At 44.4% G+C, this 18,016-nt stretch overlaps 1 protein-coding gene across 3 annotated transcripts in view; it reads right to left on the bottom strand.

Annotated features, from left to right (window-relative positions):
- The window catches only part of eea1 (early endosome antigen 1), a 78,327-nt gene that overhangs the window by 33,965 nt on the left and 26,346 nt on the right, over positions 1 to 18,016 (bottom strand). For all 3 annotated transcript variants that reach the window (XM_068004666.1, XM_068004668.1, XM_068004667.1), the window contains 6 exons: positions 17,038 to 17,193; positions 10,479 to 10,595; positions 9,243 to 9,581; positions 6,580 to 6,729; positions 2,392 to 2,511; positions 1,566 to 1,769 (listed from right to left, as the gene is read on the bottom strand). In XM_068004666.1, the coding sequence (XP_067860767.1) occupies positions 1,566 to 1,769; positions 2,392 to 2,511; positions 6,580 to 6,729; positions 9,243 to 9,581; positions 10,479 to 10,595; positions 17,038 to 17,193 (1,086 nt within the window). The remainder of the gene's footprint in view (positions 1 to 1,565; positions 1,770 to 2,391; positions 2,512 to 6,579; positions 6,730 to 9,242; positions 9,582 to 10,478; positions 10,596 to 17,037; positions 17,194 to 18,016) is intronic.

Here is an 18,016-nt window from a genome sequence, read left to right as displayed (position 1 = left end):
ATATGGTAGCCTTGTAATGTCAGCCTTTAGCCTGTTAAGGAGGGAAGTAGAAGTCAATTTAAAGTACCACTGGATTGTTGAGTCAGAGCTGACTCTGCAGCGATGGCCAGTTGCATGACGAAGTAATAAGAGGTTTAATTAAACATGTGCCATTGCAAACTGATTACAGTGTGGGAAAGGAGTTAATTCTGCAAAGGAAAACATCTGGGCGTATATTGTCCTTTTTAATGACTACGAACGATACAGAAGCAAGACTTATAATTAAAGGTTTCACTTGGTAGAATTGTAATTATTTGGAACAAAAGTAAAACTATTGATAAGGTAACAAAGTAAGGGAGTTATACTTCTTAGCCCAATGGAAAAAAAAGAGTTCCTTAAGTAAAGAAAACTTAAGTTATTGCTAAGGGATAAGTCAATTAAATTCTCCTTATATGGAGCTGTATTTTAACTTTTATATAATTATGTAATGCAGAATTGTGTGGATTGTCAGGTAGAGGGAGTGAGAGAAATGTATAAAAACTGGTTGTTTGTAATGAGTATTTGGATTCATAAAGGCCCAAGATACTGAGCTCAGAAATGTCCCCAACCAACCATTAGATGCGGTTGTAAGTATGATTGGTTAAGTGTATGTTTAAGTACAATTGCATGTGCTGTGTGCTTAATGAGACTCTGAATCCTGATTTTCTATGTTTAAGAACCTTATTAATTCTGGAGGAGTAAATTATAAATAAAGAACCCCCTCCTCTAAGCCCGATATTTTAATTAATTTGAGCTCCTGTATGGCACCATTTGGTCAGTGCACTGGCCAGTGTGGAACTGAGCCAAACGGACTGGGAATAGGCCAGCCCGATCCCAAATATGTGCTGATTTATTGGATCTCAGCTGAGGCAACGGCAGACAGGCTACAACTGGCTTCAGCATCCCCTGGGCTAGAGAGAGGGACAAACACTGTTGATCACGGTTCCAGTGTCTCCTGCCATTGAGAACCTCTTGCATGAGCAGGACTGGGCTCAGCTGTATGGTCTTCAATCTCCTCACAGACGACAGTCTCAGTCTAGACTCACACCATGAAGAATGGTCATTTGGGTGGAGCACCGGGGCGGGGGAGACAGCTCTTTAGAAATGTACTTCAGTAAGAGACAGTGGGGTGGAACTGGATGTGGGCGTGACTTCGATGGAAATGGTTGTCGGGCGTGTCAAATAACGGGCGGCAAAAGCAATTCCACCCAAGTCCAATTTCACCCTCAATGTCTTCAGGAAAGGAGGGAAGAAAACTGGAGGAGAGGATTAAAAAAATAAACTTGGATGATCTGTCTGTCGAATATATCGAGCACTTCAATACACATGACCAATAATTGTTCATTTAAGGAATATTTCTTGAGATAGGCCAGGCAACAGGCAAACACGATTAGAATTCACCGCATAAATATAAAAATCTTTATTTGCTGCCCAACCATGTTAATGCTGCCCCCAAATTTGCACAACAGCAACAGGTTTACTTAACGCTGGTGCAGTGACATACAAACGTCACGAGCAAACGTTAAAATGAGACCGGGCTCGTGTACCTGGTCTTGCAGTGCATGATTCTTCTCCTGCAGTTGATTCAAAATGGCAGCCTCGCCCTCGCCATCTTGGATTTTAGCGAAAAGCTCCTCCCGCTCCGTTTCAAGCTGCACGATGCTGTCCTTGCTCTTCTGCAGTAGAGCCTCCAGGTTCTGAATCTTCTGGTCCTTGTCCCCAATCTGGCGCAGCACTTGTTCCAGATCATTCTAAAGCCAAGAACGTCAGAGATGATTTGAACTGCCTATCTTTAGCAGAGTTTAAACCAAAAACACCACAATCTTTGTTACCGCAGGCCTTCAGCTGTTCACCTTATTTTGAAGATATCAGTGTTGTGGACATTTTACGACTTACTAAATTGTCTAGCCTGACCAGATCACCTCTACCTAAATCACTGCAGACCCCAAGATGAACACAAGAGCTTTTCTTCAATTTTTTTTAATGCTCTTCATTTTCCGTGTTTTTTTTTAAAAATGGTGCACATCTAATCCAGTTTCTCCAGATCACCAGGAAGGAAGGAAGATTTAAACAGAAAGAACTTGCATTGATATAGCACCTTTCACGACCTCAGGACGTCCCAAAGTGCTTTACAGCCAATGAAGTGCCGTCACTGTTGTAATGTAGCAGCCAATTTTGGAAGCACCTTCACCACACGGACTGTAACGGTTCAAGGCGGCGGCCCATCACCACCTTCTCAAGGGCAACTAGGGATGGGCAATAAATGCCGGCCTTGCTAGCGACGCCCATATCCCAAAATCTAATTGTACATCTTACTAATCCCCCTTGTCGAGCCTGTTAAATGACTCAACGTAGACACGGTGGTTAGATTACCTGCGTTTCCCTCAGCTGGGATGTGGTGGTCTGCTGACCAGTCTGTAACTCCTGGTGCTGTTGTCTTAGTTTGTCCAACTGATGCTGTACTTCAGTTGTGGCAGCTGTAGTTTCCTTCACCTGAAGCAAACCCAACACATACATTAAAAACAATACTCCTCAAAGGTCATTCAGGAGGTCCTAGGCCTCAAAAACAGCAATAACCATACTTGACCATTCTGGGTGTGAAGACCCACTGCAGCAGATAATCAGGGTCTTCAATTTCTTCCAGAGTCTAGACATGGTTTATAACTGTATCTGATGAATGGGAGCTGTGGTTATAGTCAGCAATAAAACAGCACATAATCGTTACGCTCTCTCTCCGCAGAACCTTTTGGGTCTTGCCTTACACATCCAACCTCCCCCTCCCCCGGGGTGCAAGGAGTCACAACTCCAACTTCCCATGGCCTCGCCCCTCGGGATCGTTCAACAGGTCAGACCAATCCATAAGGATGGCTTGACTGACATTCCTCTCCTCTACATTGGTTGACATACTAGAGAAACTCCTGCAAATATTGTAGGCCGCCTGCCAACTGGGTCGAAGCTTTGGTTGGTGTCAATACCTACTGTGTTGTAGAAGAGCCTGATGTACAGCATCCATTGGTCACAGCTGAGGACTGAAACTGTCTCGCTGCAATTCATGGGAATTTCAAAGCCAAAATTTGGCACAGGCCAAATATAGTTTGAAATATTTCCAGGGGCAAAGTTTACTTTCAAAGACCACGAGACAAAAACTGTACCATGCTCATTACTTACCTGCAGCAACACCGATGAAACTGGTGCTGAAGAAATTCATGAGTAGGGTGGACCTTACAGCTGTTCACTGAACATGGGATTAAAACATTGAGGAGGAGGAGGATGCTAACACGGTTACTGGATAAACAACTTGCATTTATATAGCGCCTTTAATCTAGTAAAAATGTCCCCAGGCACGTCACAGGAGTGTTATTAAACAAAATTTGACACCAAGCCGCAGAAGATATTCGGACAAATCACCAAAATCTTGGTCAAAGAGGTAGGTTTTAAGGAACATCTTAAAAGGAGGAGAGAGAGGCAGAGAGGTTTAGGGAGGGAATTCCAGAGCTCAGGGCCCTGGCAGCTGAAAGCACGGCCGCCAATGGTGGAGAGATTAAAATCAGGGATATGCAAGAGGCAAGAATTGAAGGAGTGCAGAGATCTCGGAGGGTTGTAGGGCTGGAGGAGGTTTCAGAGATAGGGAGGGATTTGAAAACAAGGATGAGAATTTTAAAATTGAGGCATTCCCAGACCAGGAGCCAATGTAGGACAGCGAGCACAGGGGTGATGGGTGAACAGGACTTGGAGAGTTAGGATACGGGCAGTAGAGTTTTGGATGAGCTCAAGTTTATGGAGGGTGGAAGATGGGAGACCAGCCAGGAGAGTAATGGAATGGTCAAGTCTAAAGGTAACAAAGGCATGGATGAGAGTTTCAGCAGCAGATAAGTTGAGGCAGGGACAGAGACGGGCGATGTTACGGAGGTGGAAGTAGTCGGTTTTGGTGATGGAGCGTATATGGGGTCAGACGCTCATCTCAAGGTCAAAAAGGACGCCAAGGTTGCGAACGGTCTGGATCATCCTCAGACAGTGGCCAGGGAGAGGGATGGAGTCGGTGGCTGGGGAACAGAGTTTGCAGCGGGACCAAAGACAATGGCTTTGGTCTTCCCAATATTTAGTCGGAGGAAATTTTTACTCACCCAATTCCGGATGTCGGACAAACAGTGTGACAAATGCGAGACAGTGGAGGGGTTGAGGGAGGTGGTGTTGAGGTAGAGCTGGGTGTCGTCAGCGTACATGTGGAATCTGACATTGTGTTTTCGGATGATGTCGCCAATGGACAGCATGTGGATGAGAAACAGGTGGGGGCCAAGGATAGATCCTTGGAGGACTCCAGAGGTGATGGTGCGAGAGTGGGAAGAGAAGACATTGCAGGTGATTCTCTGGCTACGACTGGATAGATAAGAATGGAACCAGGCGTGGGCAGTCCCACCCAGCTGGATGACGGAGGAGAGATGCTGGAGGAGGATGGTGTGGTTAACTGTGTCAAAGGCTGCAGACAGATCGAGAAGTCTGAGGAGGGATAGTTTACCATGGCCACAGTCACATAGGATGTCACTTGTGACTTTGGTAAGGGTCGTTTCAATACTGTGGCAGGGGCAGAAACCTGATTGGAGAGATTCAAACATGGAGTTGCAGGAAAGATGGGCATGGATTTGGGAGACAACATATTCACGGACTTGGGAGAGGAAAGGGAGGTTGGAGATGGGGCGGTAGTTTGCAAGGGCAGAGGGGTCAAGGGTGGGGTTTTTTTTGAGAAGGGGGATGACGGCAGATTTGAAGGGGAGGCAGACAATACTTGGAGAGAGAACCGTTTACAATATCAGCTAACATGGCAGCCAGGAAGGGAAGCTGGGTGGTCAGCAGTTTGGTGGGAATAGGGTCAAGGGAGCAAGAGGTGGGTCTCATGGATAAGATGAGCTCAGAGAGGGCATGAGGGGAGATAGGAGAGAAACTAGAGAAAGATGAGAGTTCAGAGCTAGGGCAGGGGGGAACCTTCGGGGAAGTTTGGCTTGCTGGGCGAGGGGAGGGGAGGGAAGCGGCAGGGGCAGCTGAACAGATGGTCTCAATCTTAGTGACAAAGAAGTCCATTAGCTCATCACGCTCTTCGTTGGAGGTGAGGGTGGCGGGGGCACGGGAGAGGGGTTTAAGAAGACGGTTCGTAGTGAAGAGAAGCCGGGGCTTATCTTTGCATTCCAGGATAATCCTGGAATAAAGACAGCTGGATAGGATGCTAACACGGTTACAGAACAGTTGTTGAAGGTTTCCCCTGTGAAATTGTCTCATGAATTTTCAGTATGTTAAAGACAAATAAAAATGATCTCATTGTCTACGTTAGTTTGTTCTTGCCTTAGTCAATATCCTGATCTACGTATAATGTGCTAAAATATTTCATGCTTGCATCTACATTGCCACAGGCTTGAGACAAAAACTAATTTGCAAATTGTTGTAGCACGACCCACTAAACCATTACTAAAATCAAAAATACTTTGAATAGACGTTACACAAAAACGACGGCTAAAGAAGTGTCACATATGAAGTTTGGCAATTGACGGACCATATTTGAAAGGAAGGAAGTTTCATTTCTATTGCACCTTTCATGACCTCAGGACATCCTAAAAGTGCTTAACGGCCAAAGAATTGTTATTTTGTTGGCAAATATGGCAGCCAATCCTCACACAACGTTCCACAAACACCAATGAGACTGCCAAATTTCAAATGTAAAAGCACTTTAAAAGCTGTCGCTATAGTTTACCAGGTATTTGAAATGTTTTAGGTTGAAGGGCTAAATAAATGGCTCATTGGACTGTGGTAGAAAAATTTGCAAGTCCGTTATTTCAATCTCGAGTCGGCAGAATTCCTGATGTAAACAGGAAATATTTTCATCAGAATATTGCCTAATTAAATCAGCACTTAATCTGTTTTAGTGACTTTTGTTGAGGGATAAATACTGTCCAGGACACTGGGGAGAGCCATGGGATCTTTTACGTCCACCTGATAAACCGAGGCCACGTCTGCCCTAACGGCTTATCCAAAAGACGGCACCTCTGACAGTGCAGCACTCCCCCAGTGTCGCCCTACAAAGCCTTTGGGGGTGGTAACTGAACCTTTGAGCAGCTGACTCAAAGGAATCGTAGGACTGGAGGAGGTTACAAAAAGAGAGGGAGGGGCGAGGCGATGGACAGATTAAACACAAGAAGTTTAAACTTGAGGTTGTTGGACTGGGAGCCAACGAAAGAAATTAAGTGGGAAGCATTCGTAATGGAGAAGATATAGGGTTAAATACTGAGACTGGGGTTAAACCCTGACCTTCCCACTCATGCCCACCACAAGCTCCATGCCCTCACCAATGACTCCACTCCTCCCTGCCCACCATCTCAGGTTGAATCAGACGGTGCTGATAATATAATGAACATTATAAACTGCACATTATACCTGGATCAGGAGTCCTTCATAAATCGGATTGAGTGAGCTCTGCTGCACTCAGTGTTGATGAGTGAAAGAAGCTGTTTTACCCGTGCAAAGTTGAGGAGAACATGAGACAACTGTAGCGCACAATCCATACGCACTCCTTACCTGTTCCTCGGTGCGGGACAGTTTGAGCTGCAGGTCAGCCACTTGCTGCTCTTTGTCCTTCAACTTCTCGCCCGACAGCTGCCTCTGCTCTTTCAACCTGCCCTGTACTTCTCCAAGCTGCCGCTCGGTCTCCAGCAGCTTCGTGTGGAGCTATCAAAACAGACAAAGTTTAATGAACATCTTGGGCCACAGTGAGTGAGTACGCAGTCTTCAAACCACTCCATTCATGACCAGGTGTTCAGCACAAATCCTTTTCGCTACTCCTACAAAAATATAATTTCTAAATGCTGCAGCCATTGCTGCTTCAGCTCAACAATGCAAAGACTGTAATCATTTTACCAATAATTTGCATTTATTTCGCCTTTAATGTAGAAAACGTTGCAAGACACCTCACTGAGGTGTTGGGTAAAACAGAAGCCAAGCCAAAGGGAGAGAGATTAGGGAGGGGCAACCAAACACTTGGTAAAAGAGGTGGGTTTTCAGGGGGGGTCTTAAAAGGAGTGGGAGGTGGAGAGGTGGAGAGGTTTAGGGAGGGAATTTCAGAGAGTGGGAAATAAGTGGCTAAAGACACAGGTGTCAATGGTGGGGTGAAGGGGAAGGGGGGGGTTACACAAGAGCTGCAGTCAAGAGGAATGGCAAGTTCAGGGGCAGGGGGGGAATTGGAGGACGTTGGAGAGAGAGGGAGAGGCAAGGTCATGGACAGATTAAACACAAGAACAAGAAGATTAAACTTGAGACGTTGTTGGACTGGGAGCCGATGTAAGAGGAGGTGGAAGTAGGTGATTGTGATGGAGTTGATATGGGGTTAGATACTAAGCCTGGGATTAGACAGGATTCAGAGGGTGTGAACAGTCTAATTCAGCCTGAGAGAGTGGCCAAGGGGTGGGGTGGGTGGAGTGGAATGATTGCCAAGAGTATAGGGCTTGTCGTGGAGGTGGAGGCAATGGCTTTGGACTTCCCGTTTAGGTGGAAGAAATTGTGGCTCATCCAAGACAGTGAAGGGGTCAAGAGAGATGGCGGAGAGGGTGTCAGTGGGGTACATGTGGAAGCTGATCCCTATCACCAAGGGCTGGCATCTAGATGAGGAAGAGGAGAGGGTCAAGGATGGGATTCTTGGCAGTATGGTGCACGGGTGGGAAGAGAAGCCATTGCTTGAGATACTCTGATGACTGGATGGATAAGAGTGGAACCAAGTGGGGCAGTCCCACCAAGTGGACAATGGAGGAGAGGCACTGGAGGCGGATGGTGCGGTTGACTGTCAAAGTCTGCAGAGAGGTCAAGGAGGGAATAAGGCATCATGGTCACAGTACACTCGGCATGACCAGATGGTTAATCTGCAAGTGAGATATACCAACTGCGAAGCAGTACTTCTAACCTGCTTTTATTTCTCCTCTCTCTCCCCTGCTCACACACTGGACTTTTTGTGCTTTTGTTTTAAATTATGAGCTGGGGTGTCTGTGATGCAGCAAGAGGAACTGAAATTAGATTGTACACCAACAAATTGAATACAATTCTCAACCAGCACCCAAAACACCCCCTTCCCCCAAACGCACACGAATGTCACCCATCGAGATTGGTCCACCCAACTGTCATGCTCCTGTTCAAAACGTACTGCCTCACATTGTTACTTCAAACTGCCTCTACCGCCATCGTTCCACCACTAATTAGAGATAAGGAAGGTCACTGTGGGGCATTTTGCCTTCACTGCTCTATCTGGAAGTGTATCCCATGTGTTGATCACTGTCTGAAGAAGAATTTCATATTTCAGTCTTCAAGTTAACTTCTACTAATTTGAACCCGTACTACTTAATATTCTGGATTTATCTTTCCATTCCCTTAACTAACTGATGTACCTCTGTTAGATCACCTCTCAGACACCTCCTTTCCAGGCTGAAGTTCAATTTCTTCACCCATTACCTTCTACAGCATTCTGCTCTCCTTCACACTCATTACACCTGCAAACTTGGATACACTACCTTATATTCCCCAAAATCAGATTCTTTATGTGCAGGATTCCCAGCTACCTTGACACTAGAGACTCCAGTGATAACCCAGGGCGGTCTTAAGCTCACTAATGCCTAGTGCACCATTTCTGTTGTTGTGTAGTAATGCAACACAAAGTCTGCAATGATAGACGACACTGCCTTTCAAACATTACGGCACGGGGTCCCTGAGACAACGTGCAATTTGCAGACACCCCCCTCCCCCGAGACACAAAAGTTTTAAAACTAGTGCCTTAAAATAACTTCCTGACCATTATTCCCCAACCGAGAACCAAGGGGCATAACCTTAAAATCAGAGCTAGGCCATTCAGGAGCAAGGTCAGGAAACACAAATTCACACAAAGGATTGTGGAAATCTGGAACTCTTTCCCTCCCCCCCCACCCCCCAAAAAGGCAGTGGATGCTGGGGATCAATTGAAATTTTCAAGACGGAGATAGATAGATTTTTGTTGGGTAACAGTGTCAAGGGATATGGAACCAGGGCGGGTAAATGGGCTTGAGGTGCAGATCAGCCATGACCTGATTGAATGATTGAGCAGGCTCGAGGGGCTGAATGGCCTCCTACTATGAAGAAAACATCCTACTCAATTTTCCAGCACTGAAGTGCAGAAAAATCTTTGGTACCTTAACATTCACTTCCATCAATTTCCAGTGCCTCACCTGATTGACCTCGCTTTGCAGCTGGACATTCTGCTGCTCCTTCTCTTCTCTCTGTTGCTGCGTCTGTTTGAACTCGGCCCGAAGCTGGTGGTACTTGGTCTCCACCTCCGCCAGCTCTCCCTTCAGTTTCTGGCCAGTCTCCCCACTCTGACTTAATTCAGTGTGCGCTCTTTGCATCAATGCCTCGGCAGCAGACAGCTTCGTCTGAAGCTGCTTGTAATCCAGTTCCTTCGCCTGCAGGCTAGTCTGTAAACTCTTCTTACTGAAAGACTCCTCGTTCAGACGATCTTGCAGTTGCTGGAACTCGGCTTCTTTCTTGGATAGTTTTTCTGACAGTTTCTGAAATAATGAGATGTATAAATCTTTTATAATGGTGTCTCCAACATTAATGCAATTACTATTGGGTGCAGTAGTGTAGACATTCTATCACTGGACTAGTAATCCAGAGGCCGCAAATTTAAATCCCAATTTGAGAATATGAATTTAGTTCAAAGAAATCTGGAAATAAAGAGCTGGTATCAGTAAAAGTGACCATGAAGCTGTCGGCTTGTCGTAAAAACCCAACTGGTTCACTAATATCCTTTAGGGAAGGAAACCTGCCGTCCTTACCTGGCCTGGGCCTATATGTGACTCCAGTCCCACACCAACATGGTTGACTCTTAACTGCCCTCTGAAGTAGACACTCAGTTGTATCAAACATCTAGCAGTTCAAAAAGGCCCACCACCGCCACCTTCTCGGCAACTAGGGATGGGCAACAAATGGCGGCCTTGCCATTGGCACGCACATCTCAAGAATGAATAAAAAGCAAACTTATTCTGAACATTGAAAACTCAGACGTTAATCACTTGGAAAACCAGAGTACTATTTAATATCCTGTTCAAAAATAACGTCGGTACCATTATAAATCAGAATTATTAATCATAAAAGCACGTTTCTTGATATCACAGGTAGGGCTAAATACCAGAAAGACTACTTTAGACCGGAGAGAAAATGTCTAACTTGGACCAAATCACTCAGTCAAGTCAGGCATGACTCCATCGCTGATGTCCTATTTAGGGCATGAAAAGGAATCTACCCCTTCTGCTCAAAAAACATGTTGTTTGGCGAGTAATATCTTTAAACTAAACGTCTGCTTCTAATTTGGTGAAAGCCAAGTATACGTCACCCCTCATTGACAACAGGCCGCTGGTTATCCAATAACCAGACTCAGACTCCACTCCTGACACTTCACGCACCTCGTTTTGCTGCTTCATTTCCTCGCACACATTTTGGAACTTCTGCATCTCCTGGGAACGGGCGGAGGTCTCCTGAGGAACCCTGGCAAGTTCCGCCCTCAGCTTACTTATAGAAGCCTTGAAGCAAAAAACAAATGAGAATTACAGCCCAAATTTGTTTGTTTTTGTAAAACACACAATGAGACTGTCACAAAAATAAACAGAAAAACTGGGCTGCTGTTCAATAAGGTGGAACGTGACTGATGCACAGACAACAGGACTCCCATTTTTAAAACTTTTCCGTGGTCGGTCGACATAGCAAACTACTTTCACAGATGGAGCAGAAAATAGGAACAGGAGGAGGCCATTCAGCCCCTCGAGCCTGTTCCACCATTCAATTAGATCATGGTCAATATGTATCTTAACTCCATTTACCTGCCTTGTATCCCTCAATACCTATGCTTAACAAAAATTTATCAATCTCTGTTTTTAAATTTCAATTGACCCCCCAGCCTCAACAGCTTTTTGGGGGAGAGAGTTCCAGATTTCCACTCCCCTTTGTGTGAAGAAGTGCTTCCTGACATCACCCCTGAGCGGCCTAGCTCTAATTTTAAGGTTATGCCCCCTTGGTCTGAAATCTCCCACCAGAGGAAATAGTTTCCAAGAAACTTGAGCGATATCCAGATTAACACAAAAAATTTTTACAATAATAAGAAAAAAGGGTAATGTGGGCCCTTTAAAAACAGATGCGGGTAATATTGCAAATGAAAATAAGGAAATAGCAGACTTGTTGAATAATTATTTTGTGTCAGTCTTCACAGTAGAGGAAGAGAATATATCTGACATTCTAGGGAAACTAAAAATGAATAAAGGACTGGAACTTACTAAAGCCAAAGTAAGCAAGAAAACAGTATTAGAAAAAATAATGGCACTAAAGACTGACAAATCCCCAGGACCTGATGGACCAGGGTTTTAAAGGAAGTAGGTGAGGAAATTGCAGATTCTTTAGCCATAATCTTCCAAAGCGCTCTCGATTCAAGAATTGTCCCTTTAGATTAGAAAATTGCAAATATAGCTCCATTACTTAAGAAAGGTGAGAGAGAAACCAGGAAAATAAAGACCTGTTAGTCTAACATCTGTTGCGGGGAAATTATTGGAATCTATAATTAAGGCAAAGTGACTTGAGCACTTAGAGAAATTTCAGCTGATTATTGAGAGAGCCAACATGGATTTATAAAGGGTCGGTCATGTCTAAGGAACCTAACTGAATTTTTTTGAGGAAGTAACTAAAATAGTAAACAGGGGAATGTCTATGAATGTAGTTTATACAGACTCCCAGAAGACGTTGGATAAGTTTCCATATAAGAGACTGTTCACTAAAATTAAAGCTCATGGAATTGAAGGCAAATTGTTGACCAGGTTAGGAGATTGTTTAGGAGATTGGTTAGACGGTAGAAGTCAGAGAGAAGGAATAATGGGTATGTACTCGAATTGAAAGGAAGTGACTAGTGGTGTCCCACAAGGGTCTGTGCTGGGGCCTCAACTATTCACTATATTTATTAATGACTTAGATAACACAAGAGCCATGACATGCCGATGACACAAAGATTGGTGGCATGGTAAGTAGTGCAGACGGGAGCATAAAATTAGAGACATTGATAGATTAAGTGAGTGGGCAAAACTGTGGCAGATGGATTACAACACAGGTAATTGTGAGGTCATCCATTTTGGACCAAAAAAGAACAGATCCGAAAGTTTTTTTTAAATGGTGAAAAGCTAGGAGTGGAGGTCCAAAGAGATTTAGGGGCCCATGTACACAGATTACTAAAATGTAGTGGTCAGGTACAAAAAAATAATCAAAAAGGCAAATGGGATGTTAGCCATTATATCTAGAGGGCTAGAATATAAAAGGGGAAGAAGTTTTGCTGCAGCTATACAAAGCCCTGGTTAGACCACATCTGGAGTACTGCAGCTTAGAAAGAATATATTGGCCATGGAAGGTGTACAGCGCAGGTTCACCAGAATGTTACCAGGGCTTTAAGGGTTAAAATATATGAGGAGAGATTACATAAACTAGGCTTGTATTCCCTGGAATATCGAAGGTTAAGGGGTGATTTGAGGTTTTTAGGATTTTGAAAGGAATTGATAGGGTAGATAGAGAAACTTTTTCTGCTGGTGGGGGAGTCTAGAACAAGGGAACATAACTTTAAAATCAAAGCCAGGCCTTTCAGGAGAGAAGTTAGGAAACACTTCTTCACACAAAGGGTGGTAGAAGTGTGGAACTCTCTCCCACAAAACGCAGTAAATGCCAGCTCAATTAATAATTTTAAATCTGAGATCGATAGATTTTTGCTAGCCAAGGATATTAAGGGATAAGGAGCCAATGCGGGTAGATAGAGTTAGGATACAGATCAGCCAAGATCTCATTGAATGGCAGAACAGGCTCGAGGGGTTGAATGGCCTACCTCTGTTCCTATGTTCTCTCTCTCTACCCTATCAAATCCTTTAATCATCTTAACACCTCAATTAGATCACCCCTTAATCTTCTATACTCAAGGGAATACAAACCTAGTCTATGCAACCTGTGTTCATAATTTAACCCAGATCAAAATAGTCATTTTTACAATAAATTTGATCTCAATTTGTTAGCAGAAAAATGAAGTGGTTTCAAAGTAAGAGACAACATATTTTTACCTTTTAAAGTAATCCCACAAAAAAGTAACAGTGCACCTTTTAAAAACCATTTACACAATTACAGCACAGATGAAGAGGTAACAGAGGCATCTGCACAGAAATCCCTTCAAAACTTTCTTCGAGTTATTAAAATTGTAGATGAACGTAGAGCCAGGAGAAGTTTGCAGTATGAGGCCATTTGGCCCATCGTGTCTGTGCCAGCTCTTTGCTAGAGCAATCCCAAACTAATCCCACTGTCCCACTCTCTCCCTACAGCCCTTCATCCCCCTCCACCTCAAATATTCATCCAATTTTCCCCTCAAATCTGCATGGTCTCTGCTTCAATCACTGCCTTTGGCAAAGCACCCCCCTGCTCCAACATCCCTCAATATAAGGAAGATTCTGCTGACCGCTCTCTGCACTCTTAGTAGCCATTTTAAACTGATCAGCCCTTTGTCGCTGACTTACCAATCAACCGAAATAGTCTTTCCCCACTAACTACCAAAACTCTTCAAATTTTTTCCTCTATTAAATCTCCCCGTAGCCGTCTCTGCTCCAGTGACAATAGTCCTCCTAACACAAATCTCTCTCTTCAGATGAGACATTAAACCGAGGCCCCGTCTTCTCTCTCAGGTGGATGTAAAAGATCCCATGGCACTATTCGAAGAGCAGGGGAGTTCTCCCCGGTGTCCTGGGGCCAATATTTATTCCTCAAACATCACTTAAAAAAAAATTATCTGGTCATGTATCTCATCGCTGTTTGTGGGACCTTGCTGTGCACAAAATGGCTGCAGCATTTCCTACATTACAACAGTGACTGCACATCAAAAGTACTTCATTGTCTATAAAGCACTTTGGGTCGCCCTGGGGTCATGAAAGGCGCTATATGAATGCAAGTTTTTACTTTCTTTCATTACTATACTTTCCAGTCCTGGCGAATCTACACTGTACTCTCTTTATGGCTTTAATATTCTCCCTATCATGGGCAGGCAAAACTACACACAGCACCCTAACTATGACCTAGACAATGTTTTGTGCAACGACATGTTGTGCATTGCAAACAAGTCGTCTTCCACAATTATAAGGACAGGTTGCATAGACTAGGCTTGTAATTCTGAGTATAGGAGATTAAGGGGTGATCTAACTGAGGTGTTTAAGATGATTAAAGGAGTTGATAGCTTTCATCTATCTACCCTATTTCCTCTGGTGGGGGAGTCCAGAACAAGGGGGCATAACCTTAAAATTAGAGCTAGGCCGTTCAGGGGTGATGTCAGGAAGCACTTCTTCACACAAAGGGGAGTGGAAATCTGGAGCTCTCTCCCCCAGAAAGCTGTTGAAGCTGGGGGTCAATTGAAAATTTGTTAGGCAAGGGTATTAAGGGATATTGAACCAAGGCGGGAAAATGGAGTTAAGATACAGATCACCCGTGATTTAACTGAATGGCGTGTCAGGCTCAAGGGGCTGAATGGCCTACTCCTGTTCCTACTGAGATCACAACTGAAAACAAAGATTTAACCAAAACCACTTCATTTTTGTAGAAAGTCTGAAAAACATTTTTAAGTGGCCTGCAGCATCATTTGACGTTCTCCACAAATTAAGTTCTTGTGTCGTCCACTGATACCGTTATATAAATGTGGAATCTGTGTTCCGCACTTGACTTACTTACTTCCGACCAATCACAGCGCCAGACATTGAGAGCAGACACGAATGGTCAGCCCATTTGATTTCATACCACAAGAGATTCTTCTCTTGATCCCAAACTATTTTTTTTTAAATGTAGGTAATTGTCCTTTACAAAGGCCTTGGCCCACTGGAGCTTCAGTACAACGCAAGATAAACCAAACTAAACTGAAGGAGTTACTGTGGATTTTAACAAGTACAAGTGTACAGAGCTCAGCTTTACACCAGGGTGTCCTGCCAAGTGAGAGAGCACTCAGTATTTCAACAGCCACAATCTTCACAGCCATGACTCATCACTTCACTGCTGAAGTTAAGTTCATTGACGTCATAAGAGACGAGCACGCACTCAAAACTCGAAGTGCGAGGGGCAGAATAAGTGCGAGCACTCGGCAAGGCGGGCATCCCGTCTGAGATTATAAACACTGCACCTCGTGCTTATTTTAGGATCAGCAGAGCCCCATTAATAACCATCGCTCACAGCGAATAATTAAAAGGGAAGTCGTGTTTTCAGTCAAGTGACTGAAATTTTAAACGAAGAGCCAATGTATAAATCCACCTTGAACCAGGTGCGGCCTTTTAGAAATGATTAAACGACAAACTTCAAACAAATCCGCTGAAGCAGGGTTGAATGTCAGGAGACAGTTTTGGTCAAGAGGGGTATTTTGAAGATTTACCTCAAGTTTAAGTTTCTCCACAGGGAAGCAGTTAGAAGAAAAACAAATTGAAGGATGACAGCATGGAAGATGGAGAGAAACGAAACATCACTTTTCAAACAAGTTAAACAATGAAAGCTTTAACACTCAAGCCTGTTATTTATTCCACTTGAACAATGAAAACTGGAAGGAAGCAAATAAGAAAACATGTCAGATAGGAGGATGAAGGACAGCACAGCATCACGGTGGTACGAACCCGTCACAGTCACTTACACTGCTTGTCCAACATCCAGTACCGGATCATCAGAAATTCCCTCCAACTAAATATTGGGAAGGCCGAAGCCACTGTCTTCATACCCCGCCACAAACTCCGTTCCCTCGCCACCGACTCCATCCCTCTCCCTGGCCGCTAACTGAGGCTGAACCAGGCCGTTCGCAACCTCGGCGTCCTATTTGACCCTGAGATGAGCTTCCGACCCCATATCATCTCCATCACCAAGACCGCCTACTTCCACCTCTACAACATTGCCCGTCCCCGCCCCTGCCTCAGCTCATGTGCTGCTGAAACCCTCATCCGTGCCTTCACCTCCAGACTTGACTATTCCAATGCTCTCCTGGCCGGTCTCCCTCCCATCTTCCACCCTCTGTAAACTTGAGCTCATCCAAAACGCTGCTGCCTGTATCCTAACTTGCACCAAGTCTGGTTCACCCACCACCCCTGTGCTCGCTGACTTACATTGGCTCGCTGTCCAGGAGCACTTAGATTTTAAACTTCTCATCCTTGCATGGCCTCACACCCCTCTATCTCTGTAACCTCCTCCCGCCCTACAACCCTCCGAGATCTCTGCGCTCCTCCAATTCTGACCTCTTGTGCAGACCTGATTTTAATTGCTCCACCATTGGCAGCTGTGCCTTCAGCTGCCTGAGCCTTAAGCTCTGGAATTCCCTCCCTAAACCTCTTTCTCCTCCCTTAAGACGTGACATAAAACCTACCTCTTTGACCAATCTTTTGGTCACCTGTCCTAATATCTCCTTCCGTGGCTCGGTGTCAAATTTTGTTTGATATTTGCTCCTATGAAATGCCTTGGGGCGTTTTACTACATTAAAAGCGCTTTATAAATGCAAGTTGTTATATTGTACACACACACACACACATTACAAGTAATGCAGAAGCAAAACAATAATACAGGTGAGATTTTGAGTTTATGTAACTCAATTACACAGCAAGTTGTTATGATCTGGAATGCATTGCCTGAAAGGGTGGTGGAAGCAGATTCAATAGTAACTTTCAAAAGGGAATTGGATATATACTTGAAAAGGAAAAATTTGCAGGGCTATGGGGAAAGAGTGGGACTAATTGGATAGCTCTTTCAAAGAGTTAGCACAGGCACGATGGGCCGACTGGCCTCCCTCTGCACTGTATGATTCTATGAGTCTGTTCAGGCACCAATGTTTTCATGGATAAATAATTAGGCAAGTCACAGATCTCCCAAGTTAAAAGGCACAACTTTAACTACAGTTCATTTTTTGACATTTGACTCCACCAACTCAGACATGCATCGCCGAGATTTTACCTCCGCTGTGGTAAACTCCTCCTTCAGCCGCTCATTTTCATCTTTCAGTTTATCGGATCGCCTCTCCTGTTCGAGACTCATCTGATCCATCAGAGTCTGAACTTGCACCAATTCCCTCTTCAGCACAGACACGTCCTCCACTCCAGGACGCTGAAGCTAAGATCCAAACGCAATTAGGTTTACAGCAAACGTTAGTCCACGGGCTACGCTCAGCTTCCATTTTATCTCCCGTTAATAACGCAAACGTGCTGATTAAACTCTGGGGTTGACATTTATTAACGACAGGGCAAAGAATGGGCTCAGTGGGTCAAAAGGCCTTATGTTCTTTGGAGTCTCCATTTTCTTCGTGGTTTTGCATAAGATTCTACTTAACTTTTGCAAATCTTTCATTTCTCAGTTTCAGACAATTTTTTTTTTAAATGTGTTCTCAGGATGTGGGTGACACTGCCCCAGCCTGCATTTACTGCACCTCCCTAGTTGCCCCAAATGCATTAAATCAACCACACTGTGTGTGATGGGAGTCACGTGTAGGCCAGACAAGGTAGGGGAGGCAGTTTCCCTTCACTGAAGGGATTAGTGAAACAGTTGGTTTTTGTTTACGATTTTATTAAATTCAATTTCACAACATGCCACGGTGGAATTCGAACTCACCACCTTTAGCCTGCTAGTCCAGTACCAGAACCACGAGGCTATCTTACCTGGAATCCAAAGTAACCCAGAGGGAAGCAGATTCAATAGTAACTTTCAAAAGGGAATTGGATATATATTTGAAACTGAACAATCTGCAGAGCTATGGGGAAAGATCAGGGGAGTGGGGCTAATTGGATAGGTGTGTGTGTGTGTGTGTGTGTGTGTGTGTGTGTGTGTGTGTGTGTGTGTGTGTGATGGTCCTATCACTGCCCCCTAGGGAATCCCATTGTTTACCACCACTCTGTTTACTGTCTTCAACTACCTTCCCATCCGTCCTGATACACTCCCC

Source organism: Heptranchias perlo, chromosome 24, assembly GCF_035084215.1.
Source record: "Heptranchias perlo isolate sHepPer1 chromosome 24, sHepPer1.hap1, whole genome shotgun sequence".
Lineage (NCBI taxonomy): Eukaryota > Metazoa > Chordata > Chondrichthyes > Hexanchiformes > Hexanchidae > Heptranchias > Heptranchias perlo.
This window is presented reverse-complemented; position numbering and strand designations above follow the sequence as displayed.